This window comes from Myxocyprinus asiaticus, chromosome 42 (assembly GCF_019703515.2).
Source record: "Myxocyprinus asiaticus isolate MX2 ecotype Aquarium Trade chromosome 42, UBuf_Myxa_2, whole genome shotgun sequence".
Classification (NCBI taxonomy): Eukaryota; Metazoa; Chordata; class Actinopteri; order Cypriniformes; family Catostomidae; genus Myxocyprinus; species Myxocyprinus asiaticus.
This window is the reverse complement of record NC_059385.1, coordinates 2,981,455-2,996,044: the sequence shown is the minus strand read 5'-3', so window position 1 is coordinate 2,996,044 and position 14,590 is coordinate 2,981,455. Positions and strand designations below refer to the sequence as shown.

The window sequence follows — 14,590 nt, the reverse complement described above, 5'->3', positions numbered from 1 at the left end:
TTACTCACCTCAATCCAGGTGGCGGAGGACAAGTCTCAGTTGCTTCTGCTTCTGAGACCGTCAATCCGCGCATCTTATCACATGACTCTTTGTGCATGACACCGCGGAGACTCACAGCATGTGGAGGCTCATGCTACTCTCCGCGATCCACGCACAACTTACCACACGCCCCATTGAGAGCGAGAACCACTAATCGTGACCACGAGGAGGTTAACCCCATGTGACTCTACCCTCCCTAGCAACCGGGCCAATTTGGTTGCTTAGGAGACCTGGCTGGAGTCACTCAGCACGTCCTGGATTCAAACTCGCGACTCCAGGGGTGGTAGTCAGCATCAATACTCATTGAGCTACCCAGGCCCCCCCCCCCAACATAAAGTTCTTTAAAAAAACACATAGCTATTTTAGCTAACTTGTTATAGTGTTTATCAAGAAAAATTTATATTTTATATTGAAAATGAATAACACCACTAAAGCCAAAACATTTTGTAACATGACATTTTCAAACATTTAGTCCGATCAGATCAACCAAGTTCTTCCAAGTTTCCTGTCAATTTGTAAAACCTTTTCTGACAGAAAATAGTTCAAAAAGTCATTCAGATTGTTTTCAAATGGGTCAAATGATCGGCATGATGTAAAATAATTTTAATATAGCCACAGGTGGCTGTTTTCAGGATTCAAGCAGTTGTGAAAATGATCAAAATGGCCGAATTTGAAGGAAAATATTTATTAGGGGTAATTTAATTGCAATGTACTCTAGATACATTGTAGGTATGTGTGTTTGCAGACTTACAAGAATAAATAAAGCAGAATAAAAGGTATATCTTCAATTTAATTTTTGTTCGCCATTTTTTAGTTTTTAGAAAACGTCTCTGTTACGTACATAACCTCGGTTCCCTGAGACGAAGGGAACGAGACATTGCGTAGTTACGCATGTGGGAGTGCCTTCATACACGACAATTCATGTCAAGTGTACTGAGTCGTAAGGGAAACCTACTTTTTTTAACTTTTCCTTGACGTTTGGTCTGATCTGCACAAAATTGTGTTTGACCCTAGTTATCAAAAATTATTTTGATTCGTCAAACCATTTAGAAGATATAAGCCTGTTAAGTTTTTGGCTATGGCCCAAATTCACTACTTGTCAACCTATATCTTTTGTTAGTTGGGCTGTGAATTGATTAAAAAAATGTAACTAATTAAATAAAAGTTTTCTGTGGTTAACAGCGATTAATCACAATCATGGTGCATAACACATTACAACAAACATTAAAAAATACTGTATAATCATAAATATATTTACTTTGTACTGTCTCAAAGAACTTGTCATCATTTATTTTAATTATTTAAATATATACACATTATGTACACACACACACATATATATATATATATATATATATATATAAACACACACACTGTGTATATACAGCTCTGGAAAAAAAATTAAGAGACCACTGCAAAATTATCAGTTTCTCTGGATTTACAATTTATACATACAATGGTGGCCAAAAGTTTGGAATAATGTACAGATTTTGCTGTTTCAGAAGGAAATTGGTACTTTAATTTAAGAAAGAAACAGCTTTCTCTAGAAACTCGTCAGTCAATCATTGTTTTGAGGAGTGAAGGCTATAAATGCTTGAAATTGCCAAAAATTTCATACAAAGGTGTACACTACAGTCTTCAAAGACAAAGGACAACTGGCTCTAACAAGGACAGAAAGAGATGTGGAAGGCCAGATGTACAACTAAACAAGAGGATAAGTACATCAGAGTCTCTAGTTTGAGAAATAGACGCCTCACATGTCCTCAGCTGACAGCTTCATTGAATTCTACCCGCTCAACACCAGTTTCATGTACAACAGTAAAGAGAAGACTCAGGGGTGCAGGCCTTATGGGAAGAATTGCAAAGAAAAAGCCACTTTTGAAACAGAAAAACAAAAAGAAAAGGTTCGAGTGGGCAAAGAAACACAGACATTGGACAACAGATAATTGGAAAAGAGTGTTATGGATCTTAACCCCATTGAGCTTTTGTGGGATCAGCTAGACTGTAAGGTGCGTGAGAAGTGCCCGACAAGACAGACACATCTATGGCAAGTGCTACAGGAAGTGTGGGGTGAAATGTCACCTGAGTATCTGGACAAACTGACAGCTAGAATAACAAGGATCTGTAAAGCTGTCATTGCTGCACGTGGAGGATTCTTTGATGAGAACTCTTTGAAGTAGTTTAAGAAGTTCTGAACATTTTTCTCAAATTATAACAGTAATTATTCACGTTATTAATGTCCTGACTATACATTGTGATCAGTTGAATGCCACTTTGGTGAATTAAAGTACCAATTTCTTTCCATAAGAGCAAAATCTGTACATTATTCAAAAATTTTGGCTGCCAGTGTATATACACGTGTGTGTGTGTATATATATATATATATATATATATATATATATATATATATATATATATATATATATATATATATATTTATTTAGCCATTTTGAGTTGAGAAACTTTTTCTAAATATTTTTTATTTTTATTATTATTAATTTCATCTGCCCATCACCTAGAGTGAGATGGGTTTGTCTGTGTGTATCCATCTGAGTTGTGGGGGAGATTTGGGACCATCCTGCCAATTTTGGTGTCTCTAAGACTTATGGTTTTTGCTGCCCAGACACTTTTAGGGCAGAAAAATAATACAAAAATGTGTACAAATATAAGCAACTTCAGTGCTTTGTCTCCTTATAATACATATGATTGGTAAATACCCAAGATGAGTAAACAATACAATGTGTTTTTCTGTTATTTTTGCCCAAAAAATCCAGTGAAATTGACATTTATGTAGTTAAACTGTCAATATACTAAAAATGTGTTAAGAAGGGTGTGAAATGTAACTTCTGTTGTGGTTCTGTCTCTGCACAGGTATTTATTGACCCGCTATGCAGAGTCTTTGGGCCAGTTTGCTGCTGCTTCCCAGTCTTGTAACTTCTCCCTCAGGTTTTTTCACTCCAACCAGAAAGATGTACGGTGTTGTTCTGTTTAATTAGACTTTATTTTCTGTGCAGAAGTCCAAATCCCATGTCTGAACTCTGGTTTTGCTCCCGCAGACCTCAGAATACATTATTCAAGCTTATAAGTACGGTGCTTTTGAAAAAATCCCTGAGTTCATCGCCTTCAGGAACCGACTCAATCACTCGCTGCACTTCGCCCAGGTGCGCACGGAGAGGATGCTGATCGACCTCTTCCTGGAAGCAGACATGTTAGTTCCTCTGTCTGACACAACATCTAACTGGCCGTTCAGACCGAACGCAACCTTGCACTGAGAAAAGCTAGACACAGAGCCATGAATATAAGAGAACGCAGGGCTCTTTTATACTTGACACAGCATCTAAACATGGGGCAACAGTCAGATGTCCATTTGGTGCACATTTACATAGTAAAACAATTCAACAGTGCAGATGGATGCATAACTTTATCAGTTACCGGGGCGCATGTACAACATGAGTGGTGGTCCATTTATTTTGAGGGTACTTGTTGAGACTTACTGTTTGGTGTTATTTTTGTCTTTTTCTCCATAGATCATCCACTTTAGAGGAGAGCGTTAAATCAATGTCTCTGTGTCCGGAAGAGGACGACATCCCGTGGGACAACTTACGGGACAACCGAGACCTGACTGTCCTCGTCAGCTGGAACCCTAAAGACCGGTACTGCAAGACCACCTTACTGAACTCCTCAAGTTTTATAATTCATCTGTTTTTATGTTGTTTAAGATTGTTTTGTGTTATGTGTGTGTTTGTAGGCAGTTGAATGAGCAGCACCGGCAGTGTTCTGTTGAGGACGAGACCGTGTGGCTGAAGTTGCGATCGCTCACTCTACGTCTGATTGGCTGCGTCTCAGCATTGAGTCGCCCGGCCTCGCCTCGTAACTCAGAAAAGACAACTGAGAATGGAGTTTCAGCCAAACCGTCATCTCTACAGTCGCTGCTGTCCCAACTAGAGAACGCGCTAAACCAGGCCACACAGTTTACAGAAAAACACAGACAGGTCAGAACTTATAGAGGCTGGAGTTTAGCAAATACAGTTAACGTGTGGTGTTGCTTGTAATCTGCGGCATCACCTTACACCGTGTCCTAACCAGGCCTGACATGATAAATCATAAACCTTCCGTGTTAATTTGAGTTTTTGTCCTAATCCATATAGTAAATGTGAAAAGCAGCACGAATTGAGACATTGCACTGGGTAGCTCCGCCAAAAGTGACACATTATTGATCCAACATTGATACCTTTATTTTGACATTCGAACATCAAATGTGTTCTGATTGGCTGGGATTTTGTCACTTCGCACAATGCTTTCATTGAGAAAGAAAAGTTACGCTCGAAAGTTTTCGGGTCTAGAAATGTTTTTCTTTAGACACTTATTAACTAGTGCCAATAGTTGCTTTTTGGAACTATTGATTATCGTCAAAAATCTATAACGATAGTTGGCATTATATATTTTTTTTATTATCATTATTAGAGGTCAACCGATTTTGAATTTTGCAGATGCCGATAACTAAGGTGGTGAAAAAGGCCTTTAACCGATTAATCGTCCGATAGTTTTAAAAACTGATTTATAGAATGTTAAAAAAAATTCTTAGTCTTTCCTTACTATGACGGGCACAGACCCAATATTCCAAAATTAATCAAATCCCTGATGCAGTTTATTGTCCAACAAAAATCCCAATAAAATAATGATAAAATAGGGGCCTGGGTAGCTCAGCAATAAAGACGCTGACTACCACACCTGGAGTCAGGGTGTGCTGAGTGACTCCAGCCAGGCTTCCTAAGCAACCAATTGTCCCGGTTGCTAGGGTGGGTATAGTCACATTGGGATAACCTCCTCGTGGTCGCTATAATGTGGTTCACGCTTTCAGTGGGGCACGTGGTGAGTTGTGCGTTGATGCCGCGGAGAATAGCGTGAAGCCTCCACACGCGCTAGGTCTCTGCGGTAACACACTCAACAAGCCACGTGATAAGATGTGCGGATTGACGGTCTCAGACGCGGAGGCAACTGAGATTCGTCCTCCACCACCCGGCTTCCTAAGCAACCAGTTGGCCCGGTTGCTAGGGTGGGTAGAGTCATGTTGGGTTAACCTCCTCGTTGTCGCTATAATGTGGTTCTCACTCTTGGTGGGGCACGTGGTGAGTTGTGCGTGGATGCCGCGGAGAATAGCGTGAAGCCTCCACACGCGCTAGGTCTCTGCGGAAACACACTCAACAAGCCACGTGATAAGATGTGCGGATTGACAGTCTCAGACGCGGAGGCAACTGAGATTCGTCCTCCACCACCCGGCTTCCTAAGCAACCAGTTGGCCCGGTTGCTAGGGTGGGTAGAGTCATGTTGGGTTAACCTCCTCGTTGTCGCTATAATGTGGTTCTCACTCTTGGTGGGGCACGTGGTGAGTTGTGCGTGGATGCCGCGGAGAATAACACGAAGCCTCCACCACCCGGATTGAGGCGAGTCACTACGCCACTACGAGGACTTAGAGTGCATTGGGAATTGGGCATTCCAAATTGGGGAGAACCCCCCCCCCCATTTCATGCATAATCTAATGCTAGTTAACTAGACTATTTACCAAATTAAGCTTTTTATAGCCTATATATTTACTGCATATTGTGGCCGGCGCTGGAGGATTCTACAGTTAAAACGGCTTAATTCTACAGTATATAAAGCGGCATCTAGAGGTGAAATAAAAACAATCACTAACACCTCAAGGGGATTTGCTGTATCTAAATCTTCATAATTGACAATATTCTTCCATATTTTTAATCTTTACATCAGTGCATGTTTTATTTTGTTTAAATAAGCAAATGTTCTAAAATGAAGTGAGGGCAATATGGAAACGTGCCCCGTCAACACATCGTATCTCCAACTTTGTCTTGTGAATAATAATAAACCTTATTCCTTATTAAATCTCATCTGGTGAAATTTACAAATAAATACAAAACCATTCATCTGGTGAATATATAGGCTATAAAAAGCTTAATTTGATGGAATATTTAACTACTTCATTGTAACGCCCTGTCATTTCAAAATAAGAGTCCCCAGTGTGTTTCAGTCTTGTTTACAGGTAAAAGTCCCACGTTATGCGCCAAATCTTAATTAAATTTTTCTGGTTCTAATTGGGGTTTTTGGTTAAACAAAAACTGCATCTAGAATTGTATTAATTTTGGACTCTTGTAGCCTCTATGTCTGTGCCCGTCTTAGTAAGTAAAGACTTAGAATTTCTTTTTACATTCTATATATTGATTTTCAAATCTATCAGCCAGTTAATCGGTTATCGTCTTTTCCACCACCTTAATCATCTGTATCGGCAAAATCCATTGTCGGTTGACCTCTACTTGTGACTGTTACTATGTTGTATGTTGTTGTTCACAGCATCAGTACCCGTTTCTGGGTCCTGTCCCATCTCGGTTGATTCAGGCCATGTCTAGTAGTTGCTGTCAGTGTCAGCTCAACTCTCTACAACTTCCTCTCCACCTTCAGAAGCTCGAGACCGCCGGTTTGGGTTCGTTACGTCAGTACTTGTTGTTTGCTAGTTTAACACTGTAGCAAACCTTTTTTATACAATGTGCATCTGTCTGCTCAGCCAGTCTGGTGTGATTACATAAAAATTTACCCATTTACAGTGGCAAGAAAAAGTATGTGAATTAGCTGGTTTTCTGAATTAATTGGTCATAAAATGTGATCTCATCTACGTCAAAGTCACAAGTATAGACAAACACAATGTGCTTAAGCTACAACACACAAACAATTATAATCTTTCATGTCTTTATTGAATACATCCCATTAAACGTTCACAGTGCTGTGGAAAAGTACATCAACCCTTAGATTTAATAACTGGTCGATCCTCCTATGGCAGTGTAATAGACATTTTAATACTATATACTAAGTCATGTGTAATCACAATCAAACATTAAGTCTTACGTGAATATACTGTGTGTTTTCTGTGTTTCTCTCTGTGTGCATGACTAAACTCACTCCCTGCACCTGTGGAGATAAGAGTGGCCTCGCACCCCTGCCTCCGGTTTCTTATAACTCAAACAGTGTTTTTTTGTTTTGTTTTTTTCTCCCATTTTCTCCCTAATTTGGAATGCCCAATTCCCAATGCGCTCTAAATCCTCGTGGTGGCATAGTGACTCACCTCAATCCGGGTGGCAGAGGACGAATCTCAGTTGCCTCCACGTCTGAGACCGTCAACGCGTGCATCTTATCACGTGGCTTGTTGAGCGCATTACCACGCGTCACCATCCACGCACAACTCACTACGCGCCCCACCTAGAGCGAACCACATTATAGAGACCACGAGGAGGTTACCCCATGTGACTCTACCCTCCCTAGCAACCGGGCCAATTTGGTTGCTTAGGAGACCTGGCTGGAGTCACTCACACCTCCAGGGGTGGTAGTCAGCGTCTTTACTTGCTGAGCTATAGGTCCCCATAACATTAAGGAGGCTAGAGCTGTCACAAGGGTGGGTGAGGCTAACCCCAGAGAGAAACAAATTATACTATATACTTCAGTCTGTTATAAGAAATGTTGAATGATGGAATCCAGCTGCATCCTAGGGCAGATATAAGCTTGAGACTTTGAAGGTTTCATTGCTCTCTACCAGTCGGTGTTTGAGTCTCTGTATGGCTTTGAGTCCACCTTGCAAGTGTGTTCATTAAATACTTATTAGAAAGGCACTGCAGTCTTTGAGTCTTTTATTACAGAATTTCCACCACAGGCAGCAATAATCTCAACCAAGCGTTTCCGGTAGCTGCGAATTAGACCTGCAGAACGTTCAGAAGGAATTTGGACCATTCTTCCTTACAGAACTGCTTCAGCTCAGACATATTCTTAGGATGTCTGGTGTGTATGGCTCTCTTGAGGTCATTCCACAGCATCTCTATTGGGTTAAGGTCTGGGCTCTGACTGGGCCAATCCAAAAGGTGGATTTTATTTTTGGGAATCCATTCTGTAGTGGATTTACTTTGATGTTTAGGGTCATTGTTCTGCTGTATCACCCAGCTTCTACTGAGCTTCAGCTGGTGCACAGCCACCCTGACATTATCCTGTAGGATATCTTGATAAACTTAGGGAATTAATTTTTCCCTCGATGATGGCAAGCAGTCCAGGCAGCAAAGCAGCTCCAAATCATGATACTCCCTCCAGCATACTTCACCACTGTGATGATGTGTACATGTTGGTATGCAGTGCCCTGTTTATACCATACGTAGTGCTTCAATCCACAAAATATTTTCCCAGTAGCGTTGTGGAGTGTCAAGGTGGTCTTTGGCCAACTTAAGGCACACAGCAATGTTTTTGTTAGAAAAACATGGACACCATACCTGTTTAATGTTTTCCGTGTAGTAGACTCATGAACAGAGATGTTAACCAGTTTCAATGATTCTTTCAAGTCTTCAGCTGTCACACTAGGGTTATTTTTTTACCTCATTGAGCATTCTGCGGTGTGCCCTTTGAGTCATCTTGGGTGGATGGCCACTTCTAGGGAGAGTAGCCACAGTACGAAATTATCTCCATTTATATACAGTTTGTCTAGCTACGGAAAGATGACTATCCAAGCTCTTCGAGATAACTTTGTAACCTTTTCCAGCTGTATGCAAAGCAGCAATTCTTGATCGTAGGTCTTCTGAGATCTAATTTGTTTTACATCAGCAGATGCTTGTGAATCGCAAACTCAAAATGTTTGAGTGCTTTTTATAAGTCAGAGTAGCTCTAACCCACACCTCCAGTCTCGTTTCATTAATTGGATGCCATGTTTGCCTACTCCTGACTCTAATTATCTTTTGTTGACGTCATTAGCCTAGGGGTTCACATACTTTTTCCAACCTACACTGTGAATGTTTAAATGGTGTATTCAATATGTACAAGATCAATACAATAATTTGTGTGTTATTAGTTAAAACATATTATGTTTGTTCATTATTGTAACTTAGAAGATAAAACCACATTTTAAGACAAATTTATACATAAATGCAGGTAATTCCAAAGGGTTCACATACTTTTTCTTGCCACTGTACTCTTTTTATTTTTTATGGGCAGTTGATAAATAAAATTAATAAATAAAATCTTACTATTTTTTTCAACATCAAGAGTTTAGAATTAATTTTATTATGTGACTAAATAAGAAAGTGCACTTGTGTAAGTGCTGTTACTGGTAACCATTGCTTTTATATTTTCCACAATTTTGAAACTCGTTTTTGCAGTTCACCTGTGGTGTGACAAATTATTATTAATAATGAAATGCCATAAAATAATTCTCAGTTGTTTTAAATAGTTTCTTATGCTTTCAGATGAATCAACAGAGCTTCAGACACAAATATCAAATCTTTTCAAGTCTTTAATAGTACAACTTCAAGGTACATCATAGACTAATTCTACACTGCTGCACATTTAAAATTAACCCTAAATCCATTTTGTATTACTGAAAATTGTTTTGGATATATCCATGCTGCTTCTGTCACATTATTTGTTTGAAAATGAATCCTATTTACTTTCTTGATAAAAGTCTCTGGTTATATTATGCACGATTTAACAATGTTATTCTAAAAAAAAAATATTATTCTAAAATTATTTTCCAGAATTTCTGTTAAAATCTAATAACGCCACCTCTGACTTTTTTTTAAATAATTTACAAGTTTAATGTATTGCGAGTGATGTTTGATGTTGTCTTTTAACAACGTTAAAAAACGTTTTGTGTGCTTCTCCAGACATGTTGGAAAAGTGTAAAGGTGACCTGTTTGAAGTTAAATATGGTCAAAGCAAGACGCAGCCCTCCCTACTAGAAAACCTAGTCTACTTTGTTGAAGTGAGTATCTTATCATCACTAAAGTTAAGAGAACGTCACTTTTGTGAAACTAAAAATAATAAATAATTTCAAATGTTTTTTTTTTTGTTTTTTTTTACAGACCATTAGTATTGTCCTGTGGGTGTGTAATTACTGTGGTAGTGTTCTTCGACCCCTAAAGTCCAGCTTACAAAAGAAGAAGAAAAAGAAAAAAGACGCCAGCATTGTTACGGTAATGCTTTGACTCTTGGCGGTTTTATTGAAACTCTTTCCCAAGTCAGTATTTATTAAGCTCTTGTTTATGTGGTGATTTGATTTTTCCCCCACACAGCCGGTGGTGCTGACAGGCTTCCAGGAGTTCAGTGGCAGCTTGCAGAGTCTCCTCAGCCAGTCCCTGGAACTCATAAAGAGACAGGAAACCAGTCTGACTGCACTGAAACTGGGATCCCTCACTCTGGATGGACAAACCCAGACTGAGGTGAGTGACAATCCTGTTTAGTTTAGCAAATCCAGACTTTTGACTATCAACCAGGGATGCAAACTCCTCACCTTTTGGTGAAATTTGCCGTTTTGAAACCAAAATTGGCCAGTTTTGTGATTTGTGCACATCCAAAGAGTTTTTTTGTTTTGGGGGTGGGGGGGGTCGGAGATGTCTTTTGAGAGTACAAAGCAACAACAACAACTGACCCCATCAGTTATTGACCCCCTCAATAACTGGGGTCTCTGGATACTCAGAAACAATAAGGTAATATTTACTTAAAAGAAATTATGAGGGCCCTGGGTAGCTCAGCGAGTATTGACGCTGACTACCACTCCTGGAGTCGTGATTTCAAATCCAGGGCGTGCTGAGTGACTCCAGCCAGGCCTCCTGAGCAACCAAATTGGCCCGGTTGCTAGGGAGGATAGAGTCACATGGGGTAACCTCCTCGTGGTCGCGATTAGGGGTTCTCGCTCTCAATGGGGCGTGTGGTAAGTCGTGTGTGGATCGCGGAGAGTAGCATGAGCCTCCACATGCTGTGAGTCTCCACGGTGTCATGCACAGCGAGCCACGTGATAAGATGCACGGATTGATGGTCAACTGAGACTTGTCCTCCGCCACCTGGATTGAGGCGAGTAACCGCACCACCACAAGGACCTACTAAGTAGTGGGAATTGGGCATTCCAAACTGGGATAAAAAAAAAAAGAAAGTGTGTGTGTGTGTATATATATATATATATATATATATATATATATATATATATATATATTGGGCCAAGAAGCACTCACTTGGACAGGAATTAATTTGTAAATTTAACTCTGTTCCAAAACCAAGTGAGCTTTAGGCGTGGGGTGCATTTTGAGGCCAAAAACATACTTTTACGAGTACAGAGATGTGAGCGCTTGGCCAATGCGCAGCCGTAGGACATACATAATGTGCATTCCTTTTTTCTTTTTTTTTTTTTACCCAATTTGGAATGCCCGATTCCCAATGCGCTTTTAAGTCCTCGTGGTGGCGTAGTGATCCACCTCAATCCGGGTGGCGGAGGATGAATCCCAGTTGCCTCCTCGTCTGAGACCATCAATCCACGCATCTTATCACGTGGCTTGTTGAACGCGTTGCCACGGAGACATAGCGCGTGTGGAGGCTTCACGCCATCCACCGCGGCATCCGTGCTCAACTCACCACGCACCCCACCAAGAACGAACCACATTATAGCGACCACAAGGAGGTTACCCCATGTGAATCTACCCTCCCTAGGAACCAGGCCAATTTGGTTGCTTAGGAGACCTGGGTGGAGTCACTCAGCACGCCCTGGGATTCGAACTAGCGAACTAGCGAACTCCAGGGGTGGTAGCCAGCGTCTTTTACCACTGAGCTACCCAGGCCCCCCACAATGTGTATTCTTGCGTTACTGTCACAGTAACGAATCTTATTTCTAAAGGGGGCGATAATTACCTTCAAAAGATTTAGCCTTTTAATTGGATGTGTTATTATTCAGGTTGCTATAAATGTATTTAACTTTAACTTACTCCGCAATATTCTCTTCAAACTGTTGCTTCGCCATGACTGATGAGTAGTTTACCTTAAAAGAGAAAACTTAATGTAGACGTGGAAGTTCACACAAATGTCCGCTACAGCACCCCTTGTGGCAATGATGAGAAAGCAACTGCGAATATGCATTTGCGTTATGTTATGATTTGCAGTCCGAGACATTTTGGAATGCAGCAATGCATAAAATCGAGCTTGCGTAGCTATAAGCGTCTCCGTTCACATACTTGCATGTTTCTTACTGATGTGTTATGTTCATTTTTGGGAAAACGTTTGGTGATCAAGGTGGGGTGCGGTAATGATCCTGTAAATGGTTACGGACGTTTTGTTCATATTTGTTCAATATCGAAAAGTATCTATTAAAAATTGTTCAAACTAATTAAAATGTACTATTTTACCCAAAAGTTGTATGTTGTGTTTTTTTAATGCTAATTTGAGAACCAGATATCTTACTAGCTTTTGGAAAGGAGCCTTTATTCATCTCATGTTTTCAACCTCTTTTTGGCCTCTAGCCCCCGACAGGCCAAAATATGCCCCCTATTAGTGCCACTGCGTATCGTAAGTAGCCAATTTTGATACTTCGATCCAACTTCCACACTGATACATTCTGCTATGTATTTACTTAACGGTTCGCAATGCACTAGCATGACATTCTCCCACAATTAGCCAAGCGCAAAGCTTTCTCTGAAGGAGATCATTGCGTAAATGTTTGTTAAATGCAGTGATCTGGGCGGGGTGGTTTAACGAACTCGTAATCGATTTTTCCAGATGCTTTGTTATTTGTTCAATACCTACTCAAATAGTTCAACCTAATTTTTTACTATTTTACCCGATATTTGTGTGTTCTGTATTTTAATGTTAATTAGAGTATGAGGTAGCTTACTCGGTTTGTAACTGAATTTTTTTATTTATCATGTTTTCAACCTCTTTTTGGCCTCTTGTCCCCGACACGCCAAAGTGTGCCCCATATTGGTGCCACTGTATATTGCAAGTAGCCAACTTCAATCCAACTCCCACACTGACACACTCTGCAATGTGTTTACATAGCAGGTCACGATGCACTGGTGTGACATTTTTGCATAACCAGCAAAGGGCAAAGCTTTCTCCGAAGGAGATCGTATGTGTTGCATTATTTTTTATTAAAACGTGGAGTGGTGAAACGATCCTGTAAACAGTTGTTCCAGATGCTTTCTGTATATTCTATATATAAAAAGTGTCTATTGAAAATAGTTCAGTTTAATTAAAAATGGTCTATTTTCCATATTGTTATGCTAATTCGCTAATTCACTTTATTCAGGTGGAGGGGACCTTCACGAAAAGTGCAATGGATAAGGTGCAGAGCAGCTACCTGCGTTCACTGCAGGAGATTGGGGAACTGTTGAAGAAGCGAGTGGACACGTTGAAATCCCTCAAAATCTGAGAGCTCCATTAATCCACCAACCAATCCAGTCCCTGACCTGCACGGCTCCATGTGGCGGCTTCCTCCATCTCTAACACGCCCTTATGTTCCTCTGTCTGAACAAAACATCTGTGAACTCAACTAGTCGAGCCTACTGGGCTGGGCCTCTCTCCAATATCCTCTCCCTTGTCTTACCATCTTTACTTATTAATGTCTCATTACTCACTGAGAGATACTGGCACACTGTAAAATTCACACAAATGTGCACGGTGCTCCAAGCAGCACTTTTAAGTGGAAAAATAAACTTCATATCCCTAGCAAAACTACACAGGCAAACGAATAAGCAATTTTAGAAGTACTGCTATAAATTATTGTACATAGTGTGAAGATAAAGAACAAGAACTCTTTGACTAATTAAAGTGAACTGCTTTGTCCTTTGTCGATGTCTTGCGTTATTTACTCACCATTACTGCCCAGCCGAAGACCATGTGAAAGCCCCCAACACTTCAAAGTGTTTCCCCTATTGGTTCCACTGCGAATCGCAAGTAGCCAACTTCGAGACTTCGATCCAACTTCCACACTGACATATTCTGAAATGTGTTTACGTAGGTATTCGCGATGCACTAGCACGACATTTTCGCACAACCAGCCAAGAGCTACTTTATCGGAAGGAGATCAGATGTGTTGCGTACATTTTTGGTAAAACGCATGGTGGTGATCAGGGCAGGGTGGCATAACGATCCTGTAAACTATCATTTCAGACACTTTTGTCAGTGCATTTGTTCCCAAATCAACAAATGTTGGGTGCTTATTACAATATTTGTTTGTATATTACAAATGACACTACTTGAGCCACAAGCATTCGAAATGTAGCTTTCCCTACGGTTTGTTTTGAAACCAATATATGTCAACAAATATGTCAACGTAACATAGCATTGACTGCTACATGAAAGATGCTGTTGTCTATGGAACTTGGCGAGGGTTACAGTCACGTCTATGTATGTTTGTTCAAATTGATTTGTGTTGAGGTTCAAAAATGGCATGGCCCATCAAAGACATTTCTTAAATCATGTTTGAAATGAATTGTATGCCTAAATATACAAATGAATTTTGTCATTGGTTGGGTGAATTGTTTACGTTTGAACTCATAAAACTTGCACTGATGTCCCTTAAATTGTGAGGTTTTATTATTGATACCAAAAACATTGAAAATTAGCCTTGCATTAGCACCACATAAGCATAGTAGAGATAGGCTAAGATAGGTTTTTATAAGACTGATTTGTTGATGTCTAACGGAAAGTGCAACTGTTTACAACGTTTTCCAACGCCATAACAAATCATGTT

The 14,590-nt window shown here is 40.2% G+C and overlaps 1 protein-coding gene across 2 annotated transcripts in view; it reads left to right on the top strand.

Moving 5' to 3' along the window:
- The window catches only part of LOC127432565 (N-alpha-acetyltransferase 25, NatB auxiliary subunit-like), a 40,394-nt gene extending 26,709 nt beyond the window's left edge, over positions 1–13,685 (top strand). The window contains exons 15-24 of one of the 2 annotated variants that reach the window (XM_051683802.1): positions 2,911–3,010; positions 3,096–3,247; positions 3,567–3,692; positions 3,788–4,031; positions 6,406–6,544; positions 9,324–9,389; positions 9,741–9,838; positions 9,939–10,049; positions 10,149–10,295; positions 13,145–13,685. In XM_051683802.1, the coding sequence (XP_051539762.1) occupies positions 2,911–3,010; positions 3,096–3,247; positions 3,567–3,692; positions 3,788–4,031; positions 6,406–6,544; positions 9,324–9,389; positions 9,741–9,838; positions 9,939–10,049; positions 10,149–10,295; positions 13,145–13,267 (1,306 nt within the window). In that variant the 3' untranslated portion in view covers positions 13,268–13,685. The remainder of the gene's footprint in view (positions 1–2,910; positions 3,011–3,095; positions 3,248–3,566; positions 3,693–3,787; positions 4,032–6,405; positions 6,545–9,323; positions 9,390–9,740; positions 9,839–9,938; positions 10,050–10,148; positions 10,296–13,144) is intronic. The other variant, XM_051683803.1, reaches the window with a different exon arrangement.
- The last annotated feature ends 905 nt before the right edge of the window (positions 13,686–14,590 follow it).